This window comes from Delphinapterus leucas, chromosome 1, assembly GCF_059928025.1.
Source record: "Delphinapterus leucas isolate spDelLeu-1000000601 "Yukka" chromosome 1, BTC_Dleu_Yukka2, whole genome shotgun sequence".
NCBI lineage: Eukaryota > Metazoa > Chordata > Mammalia > Artiodactyla > Monodontidae > Delphinapterus > Delphinapterus leucas.
In genome coordinates this window covers 63,780,831-63,797,682 of record NC_143129.1, presented here as the reverse complement: position 1 = coordinate 63,797,682, position 16,852 = coordinate 63,780,831, and the positions used below count along the sequence as shown (strand labels likewise).

Below are 16,852 nucleotides of genomic sequence, written 5' to 3'. Positions count from 1 at the left end.
GAGAAAACTTGAAAAGCCATTTTGAATTCTGTCCTTTTTATTCTATGCACATGAGTCGAAGTTCTTCAGATACACAATACGTAAAGCTCAGCTTGTTTTATTTCTACTAAAGTGACACGTGATTCTGCATTGCTGATATCTTTCAGCATTGATGGTATATGTAAAACCTTTTTTTTTTCCTCTCCACAGTGTTAAATCTAACCCTTATTGACCTGCCTGGAATTACTAAAGTGCCCGTGGGAGATCAGCCACCAGATATTGAGTACCAGATCAGAGATATGATTATGCAGTTCATCACACGGGAGAACTGTCTGATTTTGGCTGTTACCCCAGCCAACACCGATCTTGCAAACTCAGATGCACTGAAACTAGCTAAAGAAGTTGATCCTCAAGGTGAGTGTATGGCCCATAAGATGAACGGGAATTAGTTTAAAATGTCAAGAGTTTGGGTATATTTCAAGGTAACACAAATTCTCATAAGTTGGTTTTATTATTAATTAAATTCACCATTATTAATATTGTTAGCTCTTTCATATTTAAGATGCTGAAAGAAAAATAACTGGGGAATATAGTCTAAACCTTTATAAATAAATGTAAGATTAACTGAGATCTAGGAAAATAGACCTTTCTAATTTTTATGAACTACTTATTTTAACAGCTAATAAAAGAAATTTCTGATACAGAATTCAGATTCTCCCCTTAGTTTTTATGAGTTATCTGAATATACTCCAAATAAAAAATCTTTTCTGTTTTTGTTTGTTTTTCATTAAAAATAGGAGGCTCTTTTAATGCATGTAAGATATTATTTAGTTTATAATATTTGACTTAAATCTCTGCTTTCATAATATATGTTTGTTACTGGCATTTCAGAATCCAAAAAAGTCCCTTATTTATGCTGATGTTTGACTTTTTCTTTCTCTGAGCTGAGTAATAATTTATGTTCAGGGACCCCAATGATGGGTCTTTGTGTGTGTCTGTTTAAAGAAATTATGAATGGCACTCAGTGATGTGTCCTTTCAAGATGCAGATGCATCTTCTCCAATTCTAGGAATTTTTTTTTTTTAAAATAATTAATTGCCCCATTTTCTCTGGTCTCTTTATCTGGAATTCTTATTATTGACATCTTAGAGCTCCTGGATTAATCCTCTTTTTCTAAAAAAAAATCTCATTTATCATCTGTTTGTCTCTTCTACTTTTTGCAATCTTTACTCATCTTTTAGCTCCTCTAATTTTTCATTTTTGATATCATTTAAAAATTCCAACAGCATTTTCTTATTTTGTGAGTGTTATTTTTTAAAATAGCATTGTGCTCTTGGCTTCTCAAGTGCAGTATCTTCTGTAAAGATTTTAATGAGAGCTTTTCTTTTTGTAATCTAGAATATCTCTGAGTTCATTTTTTTCTGGTTGTTTGTTTTGGTCATTATCTTTGATGTTAGAGACCTTTTTCAAATGACTGGTGATCTTTTGCTGCTCTCGTAGATTTAAGAGTAGAGCACTAAAAAGCTGATGGAAGGTCTGCCTGTGCTTGAAAGGGATTCATTGACTAATGGGCTTTTCCATAGGGCGATTGGGCTGGGACCTGGCCATCTTGTGGGGAGACTTCCTTAGCTGCTATTAGATTCAAGTATTTTCTCTTGAGCTGACTTGGTATAAGCCTGATGTCCAGTGGTCTCAGAGCTACAAGGAAGAATTGAGTTGGTGGGGGAAGGTGGGGTAATTCTTACTATTCAGCATGTAGACTTTTCATTAATCCCTGTGCTTTCATAATGGCATTCCTGAAGGTCTTCTTAAGTCCAAAATCCCTCTGGTTCATCCTCTTCGTTTTTTTTTTTTCGGTACGCGGGCCTCTCACTGTTGTGGCCTCTCTCGTTGCGGAGCAAGGCTCCGGACGCGCAGGCTCAGCGGCCATGGCTCACGGGCCCAGCCGCTCCGCGGCACGTGGGATCTTCCCAGACCGGGGCACGAGCCCGTGTCCCCTGCATCGGCAGGCGGACTCTCAACCACTGTGCCACCAGGGAAGCCCTGGTTCATCCTCTTCTGAAAGTAAATCTTCAGTATTCTGCTGAGGTCAAGGAGGAGTAACTGTGTGGGTGTGCAAGACGGGAAAAAGAGTCTGGCAGCCTAACAGTAAACCATATAAATTTTCAGCCAGTTCTTCTATTTTCAGCTCCTCTTCACTAACCTTGGTGCCTTCAGTTCTTGAACCTTTTCAGAGTTCTGCAGTGGTGACTGGTTTTCTTCTTCTTGGCTTCTTCCAACATACCTGAGGTTGGGGTTTGAAACAAAGTAGGTGGAAGTTCCAAATGGCTGCATGGGGACCATCACCAGGACTCCTTCAGCATCAGTGACTTGGGAGAGCCAGATTATGGATTAGGGCTGGAGTCTAGTTATAAAAATGATACTAAAACACCCCTGTCTCAGAAGCCTTCTTGTTCTGAAGGAGACAAAACCAGGTTCTCTGATTGGAACGGAGAGAGATAACACTTCCATCAGTGGATTCTAGTGAGTGCAGCACAATCACATCCCTGAGAAGTCCACACTTACTTCAGATGAAACTTCATGGAGGAGTACAAATGAGATCCCCAGTCTGTCTGCCACAAATCTGTATCCAGAAAGTTAAATGAGACTTCTTTTTCTGCTATAGACCTGGCTTATTTTACAAGCTTATTTTTATTAGCTGCCACTTAGAAATTGCCATGTGAATGTTCATGAATTGACCCCAAATGAGCCTATTTCTTGCGGCTCATTTTAACTCCTGCTTTGTCAAAGATAGGCCCTCGTTACCCCAATTTTTTATATTCTGTAAATGGTAGTCCTAAGAACAGATTTTTGAATGTTTGCAGATAATTCACAGGGAACTTTGCAAATAATTGATAATTTTACAGAAATAGAGAAAATATTCAATGCCACTGTATGCTACTTCTTTGTCTACTCTTGCATAGTGATCGCTAAGGAGGACAAATTCATTGCCTGAAGGCTCATAAGTACAATTCTTGTGTTAGTTACTAGAAGTTCCTTGCTAACCTCAGGGTTTCTTATTTGTTTTAGAATCCTAGTTTCAATTCTGAAACTTCTGAACACTGTCGTACTTGAGAACCCTCAGGTTTGCAATGGTGATTAGGTCTCCACCAGAGACCCACTTTTGTGTGCTGCTATCCTGAGGCTTTGGCTGGTCCTGGACATCACTGAAGCTCCAAAGGAAGAGGGTGAATTCTTGCCCAAACAATAGGGTTCACATTTGTAGTAAAAGAATTAAAATAGAGAAAAGAAGAAGCTGTAGGACTCAATGCAACTTGAGCTTAGAATATGAAATATAGAGACATAGTATATTGGGGTTGACAAATAGATACCTTTATTTACCCTCTGTGCCCTCCCAGTCATTCTGTGGGAAGACTGAATCATTCTAATATCTGATTCAGAGGTCTAGTTTTCCTTATAATTACAGCTTTGGTAAAAAAGCAGTGACACCAACTTTGGTTAGTTAGGTATGTGTTGCTTAACTTCTACATGTTTTTGAGTTTTCCAAATTTCTTTCTGCTATTGATTTCTAATTTCATTCCATTGGATTGGAGAACATATTTTGTACTGTTCTAATCCTTTCAAATTTATTGAGACTTGTTTTATGGCCTAACGTGTGGTCTATCCTGGAGAATATTCCATGTGCATTTGAGCAGAATGTACTTTTTGCTGTTGTTGGGTAGAGTGTTCTATAGATGCTTTTTAGTTCTATTTGGTTTATAATGCTGTTCAAATATTGTTGCCTTCTTGGTCCTCTGTCTGGTTCTTCTATTATTGAAAGTGAGATATTGAAGTCTTCCATTATTATTGATAAATTATCTATTTCTCCCTTCAATTGTGTTTGTTTTGCTTTATGTATTTTAGGACTCTGTTGTTAGGTATATTTATACTTGTTATGTCTTCTTGATGGATTGACCTTTTGATCATTATAAAATGTTCTTTTTTGTCTCTAGTGACAATTTTTGTCTTAAATTCTATTTTGTTTGATATTAGTGTAGCCACTGCAACTCTCTTTTTGTTATTATTTCATTGGTATATCTTTTTCCATTCTTTACTTTCAACCTATTTGTGTCTTTAAATATAAAATATGTCTCCTGTAGATAGCACATAGTTGGATCAATTTTTAAAAAGCCCATTCTACTAATATCTGCCTTTTGATTGGAGTATTAGTCCATTTCCATGTAATTACTGAAAGATAGAATTTATGACTTTCATTTTGCTATTTTATGTATGTAAGTCTTTTTGTTTCTCTATTTATTATTGCCTTGTTTTTTGTTAAAAATGTATTTTCTAGTGTACCATTTTAATTACCTTGTCATTTATTTTAGTATTTTAAAGTTTTCTTAGTTGTTGCCATGGGATTATAATTAACATCTTAATTTATAATCTGGTTCAGATCAATACCAACTTAATTTCAGTAGTATACAAAATTTTTGCTTCCATATAGCTCCAGTTCCTCCCTTTCCTTTGTACTATTATTGTTCTACAAATTACCTTTATACGTCACGAGCCCATCAACACAGACATAAATACTGCTTTATGTAGTTCTCTTTTAAATCAGATAGGAGAAAAAAAGTTACACACAAACACAAATACATTATATTTTTTTACATTTACTTATGTACATTTGTCCCTTGGTATCTGTGGGGGATGGCTCTAGGACCCCCAGTGGAAACACACCCAAATCTGCACATGCTCAAGTCACTTATATAAAATGACATGATATTTTCATGTAACCTATGCACATCCTCCCATATACTTTAAATCATCTCTAGATTACTTATAATACCTAATACAATGCAAATGCTATGTAAATAGTTTCTGGTGTGTAGCAAATTCAAGTTTTGCTTTTGGCAACATTATGGGATTGCTTTGGGAATATTTTTGATCCACAGTTGGTTGATTCCACAGATGCAGAAACTGTGGATACGGAGGATCAGCTGTAGTTACCTTTACCAGTGTTCTTTATTTCTTTGTGTGAATTAGAGTTACTGTCTAGTGTCCTTTCATTTCAGCCTGAAGGACTTCAGTTAGTATTTCTTGTAGGGTAAATTTGCTAGTAAGGGAATCTTTCAGTTTTTATTTATCTGGGACTCTCTTAATTTCTCCTTAATTTTTGAAGGAAAATTCTTAGTTGATAGTCTTTATTTCACCACTTTGAGTATGCCATCTCACTACCTTCTGACCTCTGTAGTTTTCTGATGAGAAATCAGCTGTTAATCTCACTGAGGATCCCTTCAACATCATGAATCTCTTCTCTCTTGTTGCTTTATAGATTTTTTCTTTGTCTTTGTCTTTTGAAAGTTTGATTATGATGTTTATAGATGTGGATCTCTTTGATTTTTTTATCCTTCTTGGAGTTTGTTGAACTTTTTGGATGTGTAGATTGATAGTTTTCATCAAATTTTGGACATTTTCAGCCATTATTTCTTTAACTATTCTTTCTTCCCCTTTCTTTTCTTTCTGAGATTCCCATTAAATATATGTTGGTACACTTGATATGCTCCTTTATTTTCTTTATTCTTTCTGATCCTCAGATGAGGGGAACAATATCAACTGACCTGACTTAAGATTTGCTGATTCTTTTTTCTGCTTGCTCAGATCTGCTGTTGAACCTTTCTAGGGAATTTTTTATTCCTATTATTTTAATTTTCACCTCCAGAATTTATTTTTTAAAAATAATTTCTAGGGGCTTCCCTGGTGGCGCAGTGGTTGAGAGTCCGCCTGTCAATGCAGGGGACACGGCTTCGTGCCCTGGTCCGGGAAGATCCCACATGCCACGGAGCGGTTGGGCCCGTGAGCCATGGCTGCTGAGCCTGCATGGCCGGAGCCTGTGCTCCGCAATGGGAGAGGCCACAATAGTGAGAGGCCCACGCACCGCAAAAAAAAAAAAAAAAAAATTCTATATCTTTATTGATATTCTATATTTGGTGAAAAATCATTCTCTTACTTTTTTAGTAATTTAGATATGGCTTCCTTTAGCTCTTTGAAGGTATTTAAAATAGCTTATTTAAAGTCTTTGTCTAGTAAGCTCAATGTCTGGACTTCCTCAGAGACAGTTTCTACTGCATGCTTATTTTCCTGTGTATGAGGCATACTTTCTTCACACATCTTGTAATATTTTGTTGAAAGCGGAACATGTTAAGTAATATAATGTGGCACTACTCAAAATCAGATTCCTCTCCTCCCCCAGTGTTTGTTTTTGTTGTTGGTTGTTGTTGTTGTTGCTATTTGTTTGCTTAGTAATTTTCCTGAGCTAATTCTGTAAGGTCTGTATTCTTTGTTATTTGTGGTCATTAAAGTCTTTACTCAGTTTTCTCATTGATCAGCTAGTTATTAGACAGAGATTTTCTTAAATGCTCAGAGCCAAGTAGTCTCCCAGCATTTGCTGAAGGATTTGATGTGCATTTTGGAATATGCCTTCAGTGCTCAGGCAGTTTATAACTCTGCCTTAGTCTTCACTTCCTGCTTGTCTTCATTTCCTGCTTGTGTAGAGCCTTAAGGTTAGCTAGAGGTGAGAGTTTAGGGCCTTCTGAGATCTTTCCTGAGAATGTGCACAGCCCCAGGCATGCATGTGGCCTTCTAGATTATACAAAATTCACAGGCCCTTGTGGCCATCTTGTTCCCCCAATTTTTCTTTTTTTTGGTTGTCATCTTTTTTTCCCCAGCTGTTATTGCTGCCTGAGGAAGCTGTTATGTTGAACAATTGCCACTGATTGTTTACCACATGCTACCTGGGGGAAAAGGCAAATGCACTGAGTAAGCTCTGAGTTAGGCCAAATAAAGAAAGCTCTATGAATGGGTATTTTTAGAGAACTACTAGACAGGTTAAATAATAACAGTTCTCTGAAAGTGGTACTTTTGGTGTATTCCAACCCCATTCTTTCCCTTCCAATAGCTGCTGGCTGCTATTTTTTGCTGTGATTGTGGGATTTTTGGTTTTTAAGGCTACTGCAGGGCTAAGGAGAGGAGAATGGGAATAGGGAAAGTCCAAACACCACAAATTTCTCTGTTATTCCTGAGATCCAGTGATTTTGTTGAATAAATGCCCCTCACATTGTTGGAAAAAGTTGATTTTGACAACTATTGCCAGTATTCTTGTTGCTTTTATGGAGGAATGGCCTTTTCAGAGGTTCTATTCCACCATTCCTTATTCCTTTCCAATATTCTTTATCCTAATCCTATATAACTTTAATAATCAGGACATTTTCATATAAAAGACATCTGAATTGAGATGATGAGGATAATCTGGTTGTGATATCTGTCACCCTGTTAGTCTTCAGGATTGATTTGGCTGGCTTGAAAGTGACCTGTTCTCATCACTTCATGTACATTCTTCCTGAAGTTTTGCCTTTAGCTAATGAGGATTACCTATTTAGATAATAGAGGACCATTCTTTATTCAAGGTATCTAGATTATAATCTTATCCACCAAGGTACATAATTATATAGTTTTCTGAGAAGTGGTCTATTTTAGGCAGTAGCTACTTTGCACTAAATTAAGCTTATTTGACATAGATAGGCCATTTTCACCTTAGCAGGACTTGGGTATATTCGAATATGTACCTGAGAAGGAAGTTTATGTTGATAAGTTAATTATAAATTATTTGCATAATGATCTTAAAAGTTAAAGCTTTTACAAAATAAATGTTACTAAAATGCTGGGATAGAGTTATACATTTTTTATATTAAAATAAGATTCATGATGAATTATTCTCCCAGTGTATGTAGAATGTCTCAAATTTGTAGCTAGACAAAGGTTGAGCTTATCTTTTGAATTATTTGTGAAAAATGTTTTTCTGACTAAATGAGGATTTTCAGTAAAACTTCAAGGGGAATGGCTATGCTATTTAAAAGCTCAAACTCCTAATCATCAGAATTATTTAATGTTTTACAAATATTTTTCCCAGTATAGTGGTCTTAAATTTTCAAATTACTCTTACGTACTTTGGTTTTAGTTTCACCAGAATACTTTGAGGTTGGCTGCGTTGAGGTCGTATTTTGGGATGAGGAAATTTGTTCAGGTTATGTACACAGTATTGAATAACATGCCTGCAACCACACTGTGCATTTGTGATAGCCCCTTCCTCCTCATCTAGTGCTCTTTCTACTTCATCAGACCATTCTTCAATTAATTGCTTTATTAAATGGTATAGATGAAAGAACACAGGATTTGGAAACTGATCTGTCACTTCATGGTTGTATATTCTTGGGCAAGTTATTTAACTTTTTTGAACTTTATTACCTCAACTCTAAAATGACATGAAATTATAATAAACCTCAAAAGGTTGCTCTGATAATTAAATAAGATAAATTTGTCTGTAAAGACAACTCAAACTCTAAATGGCTGGCCAAATGCTAGCAATTATTTTCCTCTTGAAAATATTTACAGTATACTACTTTGTTATTTTATTTTTTGTACATCATTTATAGTAGTAATAAACCTATAAAACAATCAGTAGCATTCTCTAATCCAAACTGCTGCCTACACTAATGTGAACTAATAAGGCTTGATAACAGAATTGTAATAGAATTATTTTGAATATTTTAATAATGTGTCATAAAAATTAAAATAATTTCAGATTCACCTGCAAATTGCTAGATTAACTGTAGGTAAAAGAAGACCTTAGCTGGGTTGAGGCTGGGATAGGGTGGAAGGAGGGTTGTCCTTAGCTTTGCTTGATGTGTTTAAGGCATTGTGCCAGCTGCTACTCACAGATACAGAGTAGGATTCTTACCTAGCCAGACTAGGATTCTTACCATGGAGACTGCATTGATTTCTCTAAGGAACATTTCCTCCAGCTATTTAGAAGTTCTAATCAGGTGCATTAAGAATTCAATCACTGCCTTTGTTAGTTAATCCATTAATTTGTTATTTAGCAGACATTTATCAGGCATCTATTGAGCCAGGCAAAGTGCTTGTGGTCCTTAGCGTTAATTCTATATGCTGGACCACCTAGTAGGATCCTAGGCTAGGTAGATACACACTACATATTTCTGATTATTTTTGTGACTTTCCACTACTTAAAAAAAATAAGCTGTTTGCATGGCATCTTGTCATATGTGTGAGGTCATAAAAGTCCCCAGAAAAAGGTTTACAGAGGATCTGCTTTATGAAATGAACATTTTCATATTTTAGGGGATGTGATTTGGCTCACAACATATATTAATTCAAGTGAAATGGGTTGTGTAATAACACTGTGTGTCGTATGTTATAACCACAAGTATCCTGTCAGGTAGGTGGCATTGCCCAGTTTTATATAAGAGGAACTGAGCTTAGAGAAGCTATGGAACTTGCTCATGGTTAGACAGCTGGTGAGTAGCAGAAGCATGATATGAGCCTACCTATCTCTGAGACCAGTAGGTGTAGTCTACCACTGCATCGTCTATCTTTCTCACACCAACTGTGTTTTAAACACTTCGTTCAGTGATAATCATGAACACGTTAGATTTTTATAAAATTTGAGTAATACCTGCTTGATAAAGTAGTTTTATGGTACTAAACATGGTGAAGCATTGTTAAATTTATGTTGAATTAGGTTTTGCCTCATAATTCTTCTCTTTAAGGCAGAGATTTACTAGAATATCTCTGTATCAATTTGTATAAGAAACAGACTCATTGACAAACTTAAGGATTGAACTTTTCAAGGAAATATTATAAATGCTGGCTAAAGAATTGGTTTGGAAGAGTTCATGTTTACATTCTCACCTGAATGCTTCTTCATTATTTCCCAAAAGCACTCAGTGAATATTACCTTCAACTGGTTTAATGTGATTTTTACTTTTCATATCAGTTTTCAATATGGCTACATTGCTTTAACTAATGTTAAAAGATGATTATAGTTACTTGTTCATTTATTCAACAAGTAGTTAATGAGCAACTACTATATGCTGGACACCACTTTGAGCAGCATGAATACAGTGGAACAAAGCAAATCTTGGCCTTACGCAATTCACATTCTAATGGGGGAAACAGCCAAGATGTCTGATAAATGATTATTTTAATGTCCAGTAGTGATAAGTGCTATGAAGCAAAATAAAATAGTGTAAGGGAAGAGAGAGTGATGGTCCATGGAAGCAGCATATGAGCAGAGAACTGTTAAGTGAGGGAACAAGCCCTGTGAATATCTGGAGGTGCAGCATTCCAGGTAAAGGGGACAGCAAGCACAAAGGACTGGGAGAACTGGCTTGACTGTTAAGGAACAGCAAGGAGGCCATCGAGGATGGAGCTCAGTGAGAGGAAGAGAAGTACTTTCTGCAATCAGAGAGGTAGGCGGGTCCAGATCAAGTGGGGTCTTCTAGGCCGTGACAGAGACTTTGAATTTTGTTCAAAGTGTGATGAGCAGCCGCTGGAGCGTTTTGAGTGTAGAGAGACAAGATCTGATTTATGTTTTCATAGGTCAGTCTGGCTGCTGTGAGAAGAAATGACTAAAAGAGGGCATAAACAAGGAGATCAGTTGGATTACTCCTTCAAAGAGGTCCAGTGGGGAGAGGGATGATGTGGCATAGAATAAGAGAGTAATGGTACAGAGGGAAGAAGCTGTCAGACTCAAGATATATTTTGAAAGTAAAGCTGATAGTTTACTGATGGCTTGCTGTGAGTAAAAGAAAGGAGTCAAAGTTGACTCCAAGGGTTTTAATGGTGGTGCCATTTACTAGGATTGGGAATATTAGGAGAGAAACATGGTTGGGGGAATCAAGTGTTCCCTTTTGGACATATAAAATTTGAGATGTTTATTAGTCACCTAAGTAGTGGTGTTAGAGACTGGAATTCAAGGGAGAGTTTCAAGCTGGAGTTATGAATCTGGGAGATATCAGCCTAGAGGTGGTGTACTGAGTTGGATTATGTCCCCCCAAAAGATATATCTAAGCTCTAACCCCTGATAACCTGTGAATGTGTCCCTATTTGGAAATAGGGTCTTTGCAGATGTAATTAGGTTAAGAATCTTGAGATGAGATATTCCTGGATTTATGGCGCTTCCTAAATCCAATGACTAGTGTCTTTGTAGGAGAAGAGAGAGGGGGATTTGAGAGGGACACAAAGAAGGCCGTGCCAAGATGGAGGCAGAGATTGGAGCAAACCACCAGTTTGTGGTAATTTGTTGTGACATCCTTAGGGAACTAATTCAGATAATATCTAACTCCTTGAGACTAGTTGAGTTGAGAGCACGTAGATGAATGTAGATAGAGAAGAGAAGGAAGGCCAAGGAAGTAGCACTGGGGCTCTCCAGTATTTTAGTAGTGGTGAAGGGGAGGAGAAAAAGCAAAGGTGACTGAGAAGTGGTAGAAACCCAAGTGGGTATGGTATTCCTGAAACCATGGGAAAAGAGGATTTCAAGAAGGGCGTTGTCATGGGCTGTGCCAAATGCTGCTGAGAGATCAAGAGGGTGATTTGGTAGGTCAAGGCCGATTCTACTGCTCAGGCATTGTAAGGAAGCCCAATAACAGTAAGAAATGAAAAACAGGAGCTGGTAACTATGGGAAAGTGGGATTTCCCTTACATTGTAGTGAAGTGGTGCACCCAACCTAATGGCATAAAAGGCAGTGAATCTATATTTCTTTGCCCCTCTGACTTGGCAATTTCCCCAGTCCTCACAGCTTGTATTCAGCTTCAGACTTACAGTAATTCTCTGTGAGGAACCCGGGAAGTGCTGGGAAGCTGCATCCATTCAGTTGCTTGTATTCTTAGCCCATGAATTCTTTCCACTGCTTCCTGGAAGATTCAGTTGTAAACAGAAGGAAAGCAGCCTTGAACTCTAAGTCATCATTACTTTCAACTTTTGTATCTAAACCAGACTTTTATATTTTCATGTAATGGAGATGAGAGTAGAGAATTGACCTTTGGATTTGGTACATGAAAGTCATTGCTGACCTTGATAAGAAGGGTTTGGTAGGAAAGTCTCCTAGGAGAAGGTTCAAAGGAGACTTGGATGTGAGGAAGTGGAGACAGAATACAGACAGCTTTCTCAGGATTCACAGTAGAGGGAAGCAGAAAAATGGGACACTAGTTGTGTAAGATCAGAGAATGTTTTTGAAGGATGGGCAATATTCATACCATGTTTGTGTGTTGATGAGAATGGACCAGAAGAGAGAGAAAATTGTTAAAGAAGAATAGAGATGGTATAAATATAGGAGAAGCAGGATAAAGACAGGATAAATATATGAGAAAAATCCTTGATTAAGGGGAGTGGGAATGTTACATGGGGCACCTGTGGGAGTCCTTGCCATAGATAGAAGAGAATTAGATTGTTCTCCATTTTAAGAGTACAAAAGGCAGAGGATATGGATACAGATGAGGTTAGCTGGCTAGATTGATTGGTGGAGAGATAGCTTTCAACATATTGAGTTTATTTATGTTGGTGTAATATCCACCTATCTTGATAGGTTCTAATGGTCATATAATAAAGACGCCATGTTTACACTGCTGTTCAACATGACTAGAAGTGACATTAGTATCTTTGTGTTTTATAGATACTGTTATACCCTCGCTGAGCAGTTCATCCTAAAGAGGCACTCACATTTTCTGTATAAAAGCAGAAGAGTCAGTCGCAGCAGTGGTACTGATTTATTACTTGAGCATGAGTTCATTACCCATGAAGACTCTCATTGTGCCTTTTATCTTCTAGGCACAGCAGTTTTTTAGCATTACCCATCAAGCTTGTTGTCTACAATAGAGGGGTGTTTAAAGGCCTCACTAGGGAGGCAAATGTGTCTGGAAATTCCTTTCATGGTGATTTATTTCACAGCAAACAAATTTCATTTCTAAATCTAGCATGACCAGAGGTCTTCCGGAAGTATAAAAAACACTCCAAGAGGAGAGTTAGACCTCTGGTTGGGAAAGAGGGCACCATTTTCTCTTGAGATGAAATTTGTGAATTGGTGAGAATTTACCAGGAGGCTGGAGGCAGACTTCCTTATTTGTTTTGTGGAGGTGTGTCCAACCTACCTCCTCAAGGTTTTGCCTTTCCAAAAGTCTCCGTATTCAATCTGGAAAAAGTTAGTTCATGGGTGATGTAAGCTGATACTCATTGACCTTTGGCAGCACTTAGCAGTTGCCAAAGCACCTTACTTTTCTATCTGGTCATGGAGGTGCTGGAGGTGCTGTTAAGTTAAACAGAAGCTTCAAGCATCCAGGCGTTAAGTCAGCATTCAGAATATGATGAATATGTTTATAAAATGCAAATGTAAGAGCAATCCATGGAGAAAACCTATTTTCCAGTCAGTGTCTCTTTCTCTGCAGCTATTCTTTTTTCCTAAATGGATTCTCGTTTTACCTTGAAATTCTTAGCTTAAATAGTTGACCATATTAAAAACAATTAATACAGTTGTTCCTCAGTGCCCCTGGGGGATTGATTCCAAGAGGCCCTGCAGATACCAAAATCCATGGATGTTCAAGTTCCTTATATAAAATGGCATAATGCAATGAATACAGTTCACCCTCCTCACCTGCAGGTTTTGCATCAGCAGATACGGAGGGTCGACTGTAGATACTAAGTAATTAAATCAAGAGTGCAAACCCTACCGGATATTAATTGAATCAATTAATATTTGTGAAGCTATCTGATTCTTTAAGAAGAAATAACCTAGTGTGTTAACTCATACAAGGCATGTTTTGACTTCTTAAGGGATATATTTTTGAGCTTATATTTAGCATGAGTGCGGCTCTTAAAATCAATTTGTTTGGTTTTTTTTTTTAAATGGAGGAAATGCTAGGAACAAAGGCTAAAAGCAAAATATTTCTGGTCTTTGAAAAAGTTGTTTTACATTCTTTCTGTTTAATCAATCATTCTTTTAAATTAAACATCTACTATGTACTAAGCTTGAACAAGGAATACACTAGATATCTGCTCTAAAGAAAGCAGGGACCACAGATTTACATGACCTTACAATCCTGTGTGATCAGAACTTTGATAGGAGGTGTATGGAATATATCATCATAATATTATACTCTGAAGCCTGAGAATTACAGATGCATATTTCAAATTCATATTGCTATTTTACATTTGTGCTTGAATTTCAAGAGTTTCATGTGTATATAATTCGAATAAGTTTGTTAAATCTTATGTTAGAAATCAGCCTCTTTGCAAAGAGAGTAGTCGTCTGAAGATTGATAAATAGGCTTGCCCAAGTGTAGAGAACTTCCATTTGAGCTTTAAAAAGTATGTTGTCTTAGAATTATATTTAAGATTATATCTAGATTTATATGTCATATATAAATCACATCTAGATTTATGTATGTCATAAAAAGTATGTTGAATCTTAGAATTGGAAACATGACAACAAAAAAATTTCATCTTAATAGGCTTTAAGAAGATTTTTTACAAAAGTGTGTACTTCTTGATATGTTATTTTTTTGGGAAAAATAAAATAACCTTGATTATGAAATTCACCGTGAAAGAGAGAAAGAGAATAGATTTAGAATTTGAATAAGGGTATAAATAAATAAATAAATTTAATTCTTTTAAAAAACAGGAATAAAAGAGAAAAACATGAAGACGTTGGTAACAGTGAATGTTCTATTAAAATGGAACTTGTTATTGTCATCAAGATTGTATCAGTACAAAAGGCCACTAAGATGTGGATTACTAAAACTGACACGTTCATTCCTTTTGCCACTGGGGGTCACTGTAAAGACGTTGCTTGAACAAGTCTAAAATTTCCTTTTGTGGCGTTTGAATGTAGAAATTTAAATGTGAAAAAGAAACACTATTTATTAGAAAGACTAAAAATATATATAAGAAAGAAATAAGACATATTCTCTTGTTCTCTAAATTGCATATTACTGATCTGAATCTTTCTTAAGACTTCTGTTTATATTGATATATGTATGTGTTGCATTGCTATTCAAAGTGGAAGTGTTTAATTAAAGTGACTTTAGCATTATAGAATAATTGTATTCTCATGTGTTTCTTTTTTCAAAATTCAAAGATATTTAAAATACAAGTAATAGTTACCTATGCAGTTAAATCTTACTCCTGAATTCTGATATGACCATAAGCTTCTAACATTCCCATTAACGTAGAAACATATTCTATAATCCATCTCCAGAATATCTGTCCAAACCAGATCTATATATTTATTTCATTGACAGTATAAATAAAAATATCATTAAAACAAAACAAAACTCTTCTAAATTTCTATAAGACCCTCATTTTCCATGGCTTTCAGAATCTCTCTCTCCTTCCCTCCAGCTCTATCTTCCTTTCCTTTTTCTTCTCTCTGTTCTTCGTCTAACATTTCTTGAGTGCTTGTTATAATCCTTGAATAGAAGGAGAATTATTTCTTCCACTGAGACAAGAGTGAAGTAAGAAATTTAGTACATGCAGATAGAGGTTCATCTGTAGATATCTGGATAAGCATTTGAAGAATTTATTGCCTATTGACATAGGTTTTTTTCTCTTAAGTAAGAAGCAAGGCTTCCTGAGAAGGAACTGGGAGTCAGGGTGGTGGTGGTGGGACAGTAAGGAGGATAGGAGAAAAGGGAGTTGTGTAAGACGTTTGAGGAGAAAGGTATTTTGGACAGCCCCTGTGGGGAAAGAGAGAAGGAGAAAGTGGGCAACACTGAAGGACTCCACTGAGGCCAGAGCCATCTGCACCAAGACTTCAGGATTTTATGATTCCCAGTAACACTCAGCAGCAAAGGATCTTGAGAGGCAAATACTTGGATTGCTTTTGGGTCAGAATTCTGCGGGATCCATTGGATGGAAGGCAAAAGAGTTGAAGATATTGGAAAAATAATAGTTAGAAAGATGAACTGTGAAATCCTTGGAGGAAGGGAAGAAAGGGAAGCCAAAAAGGACCCATAAGTTTTGGGGAAAATGGGATGGTTCAGGGATGAGGTTCCAGATAAGACTGAAGAATATCAATGCATTATTCATAGTAGGTGAGTAAAGAAATTGTAAGAATAGGAGTTTGTGGTTAGAGACTAGAATATTAGAGTTTATAATCTACAGTTGAAACAAGCCCAGATAATAAATGTCCAGGATGTGGTCATGGGAGGAAATTGCTAAAATGACATGCAGGTGAAAATCATTGAATTTTCAAGAAACTAAATACATGAAGAGAAATGAATACATCGTCCTCACATACATTGATGCTGCCTGGATAATGGTGGAACTAAGGGTGGTGAAGAAGACCCTGATGCTGAAACCTGCAATAAAGAGGGTGTGTCTGTGTGTGTGTGTGTTTGTGTCTGAGTGTTGAAGATGGGTGTTTGGGCATTTGGTAGATGACAGCAACAAGGAGGAACAGAGGGTGCTATAACCAGATGGGGTAAGGCTCCAAAGCAATATTTTATGTGAAAGTGGAAGATTTTGGTTTGGAACAGAACTGAGGAGTAAGAACATTAACCTTCATTCTCTTTTCTTCCACCAGAGGGGCATGAAGGAAAGAACTAGATGAAGGCAAGGAGGTGAGAGCTATTGTTTAGACCAGAGCATGAATGTGTTGGAGTAATATGGTGACAATAAAGACAGTTCCAGGTGGCATAGTGCAAAGGATTGGCAGAAAGACAGCAAAGGGAGGAAGTGGGAAGCATGTCGAAATGAAAGTACAAGCTGTTCTGCTGAAATAACCAGGAAACATTCTTAAGAAATGTTGCCTTAATAAAGAAAGTACACTAATAAAAACATAAGACATATAAAAATTACATTTTAAAACAGTACAGCCTAGTGGTTAATAGCACAAGCTCTGGAGCCAAACTTCCTGGGCTTGAATCCTGGCTCTACCACTTACTAGCTGTGTGATCTTGGGCAAATTTCATAATCTTTATATACCTCAGTTTCCTCATCTGTAAAATGGGGATAATAATACTACCTTCCTTATAAGATTGTTAT

The 16,852-nt window shown here is 36.8% G+C and overlaps 1 protein-coding gene across 1 annotated transcript in view; it reads left to right on the top strand.

Annotated features, from left to right (window-relative positions):
• DNM3 (dynamin 3) overlaps window positions 1-16,852 on the top strand; it is a 545,828-nt gene that overhangs the window by 156,906 nt on the left and 372,070 nt on the right. Inside the window, exon 4 of the mRNA XM_089911124.1 lies at window positions 190-393. Within this exon, the coding sequence (XP_089767250.1) occupies window positions 190-393 (204 nt within the window). The remainder of the gene's footprint in view (window positions 1-189; window positions 394-16,852) is intronic.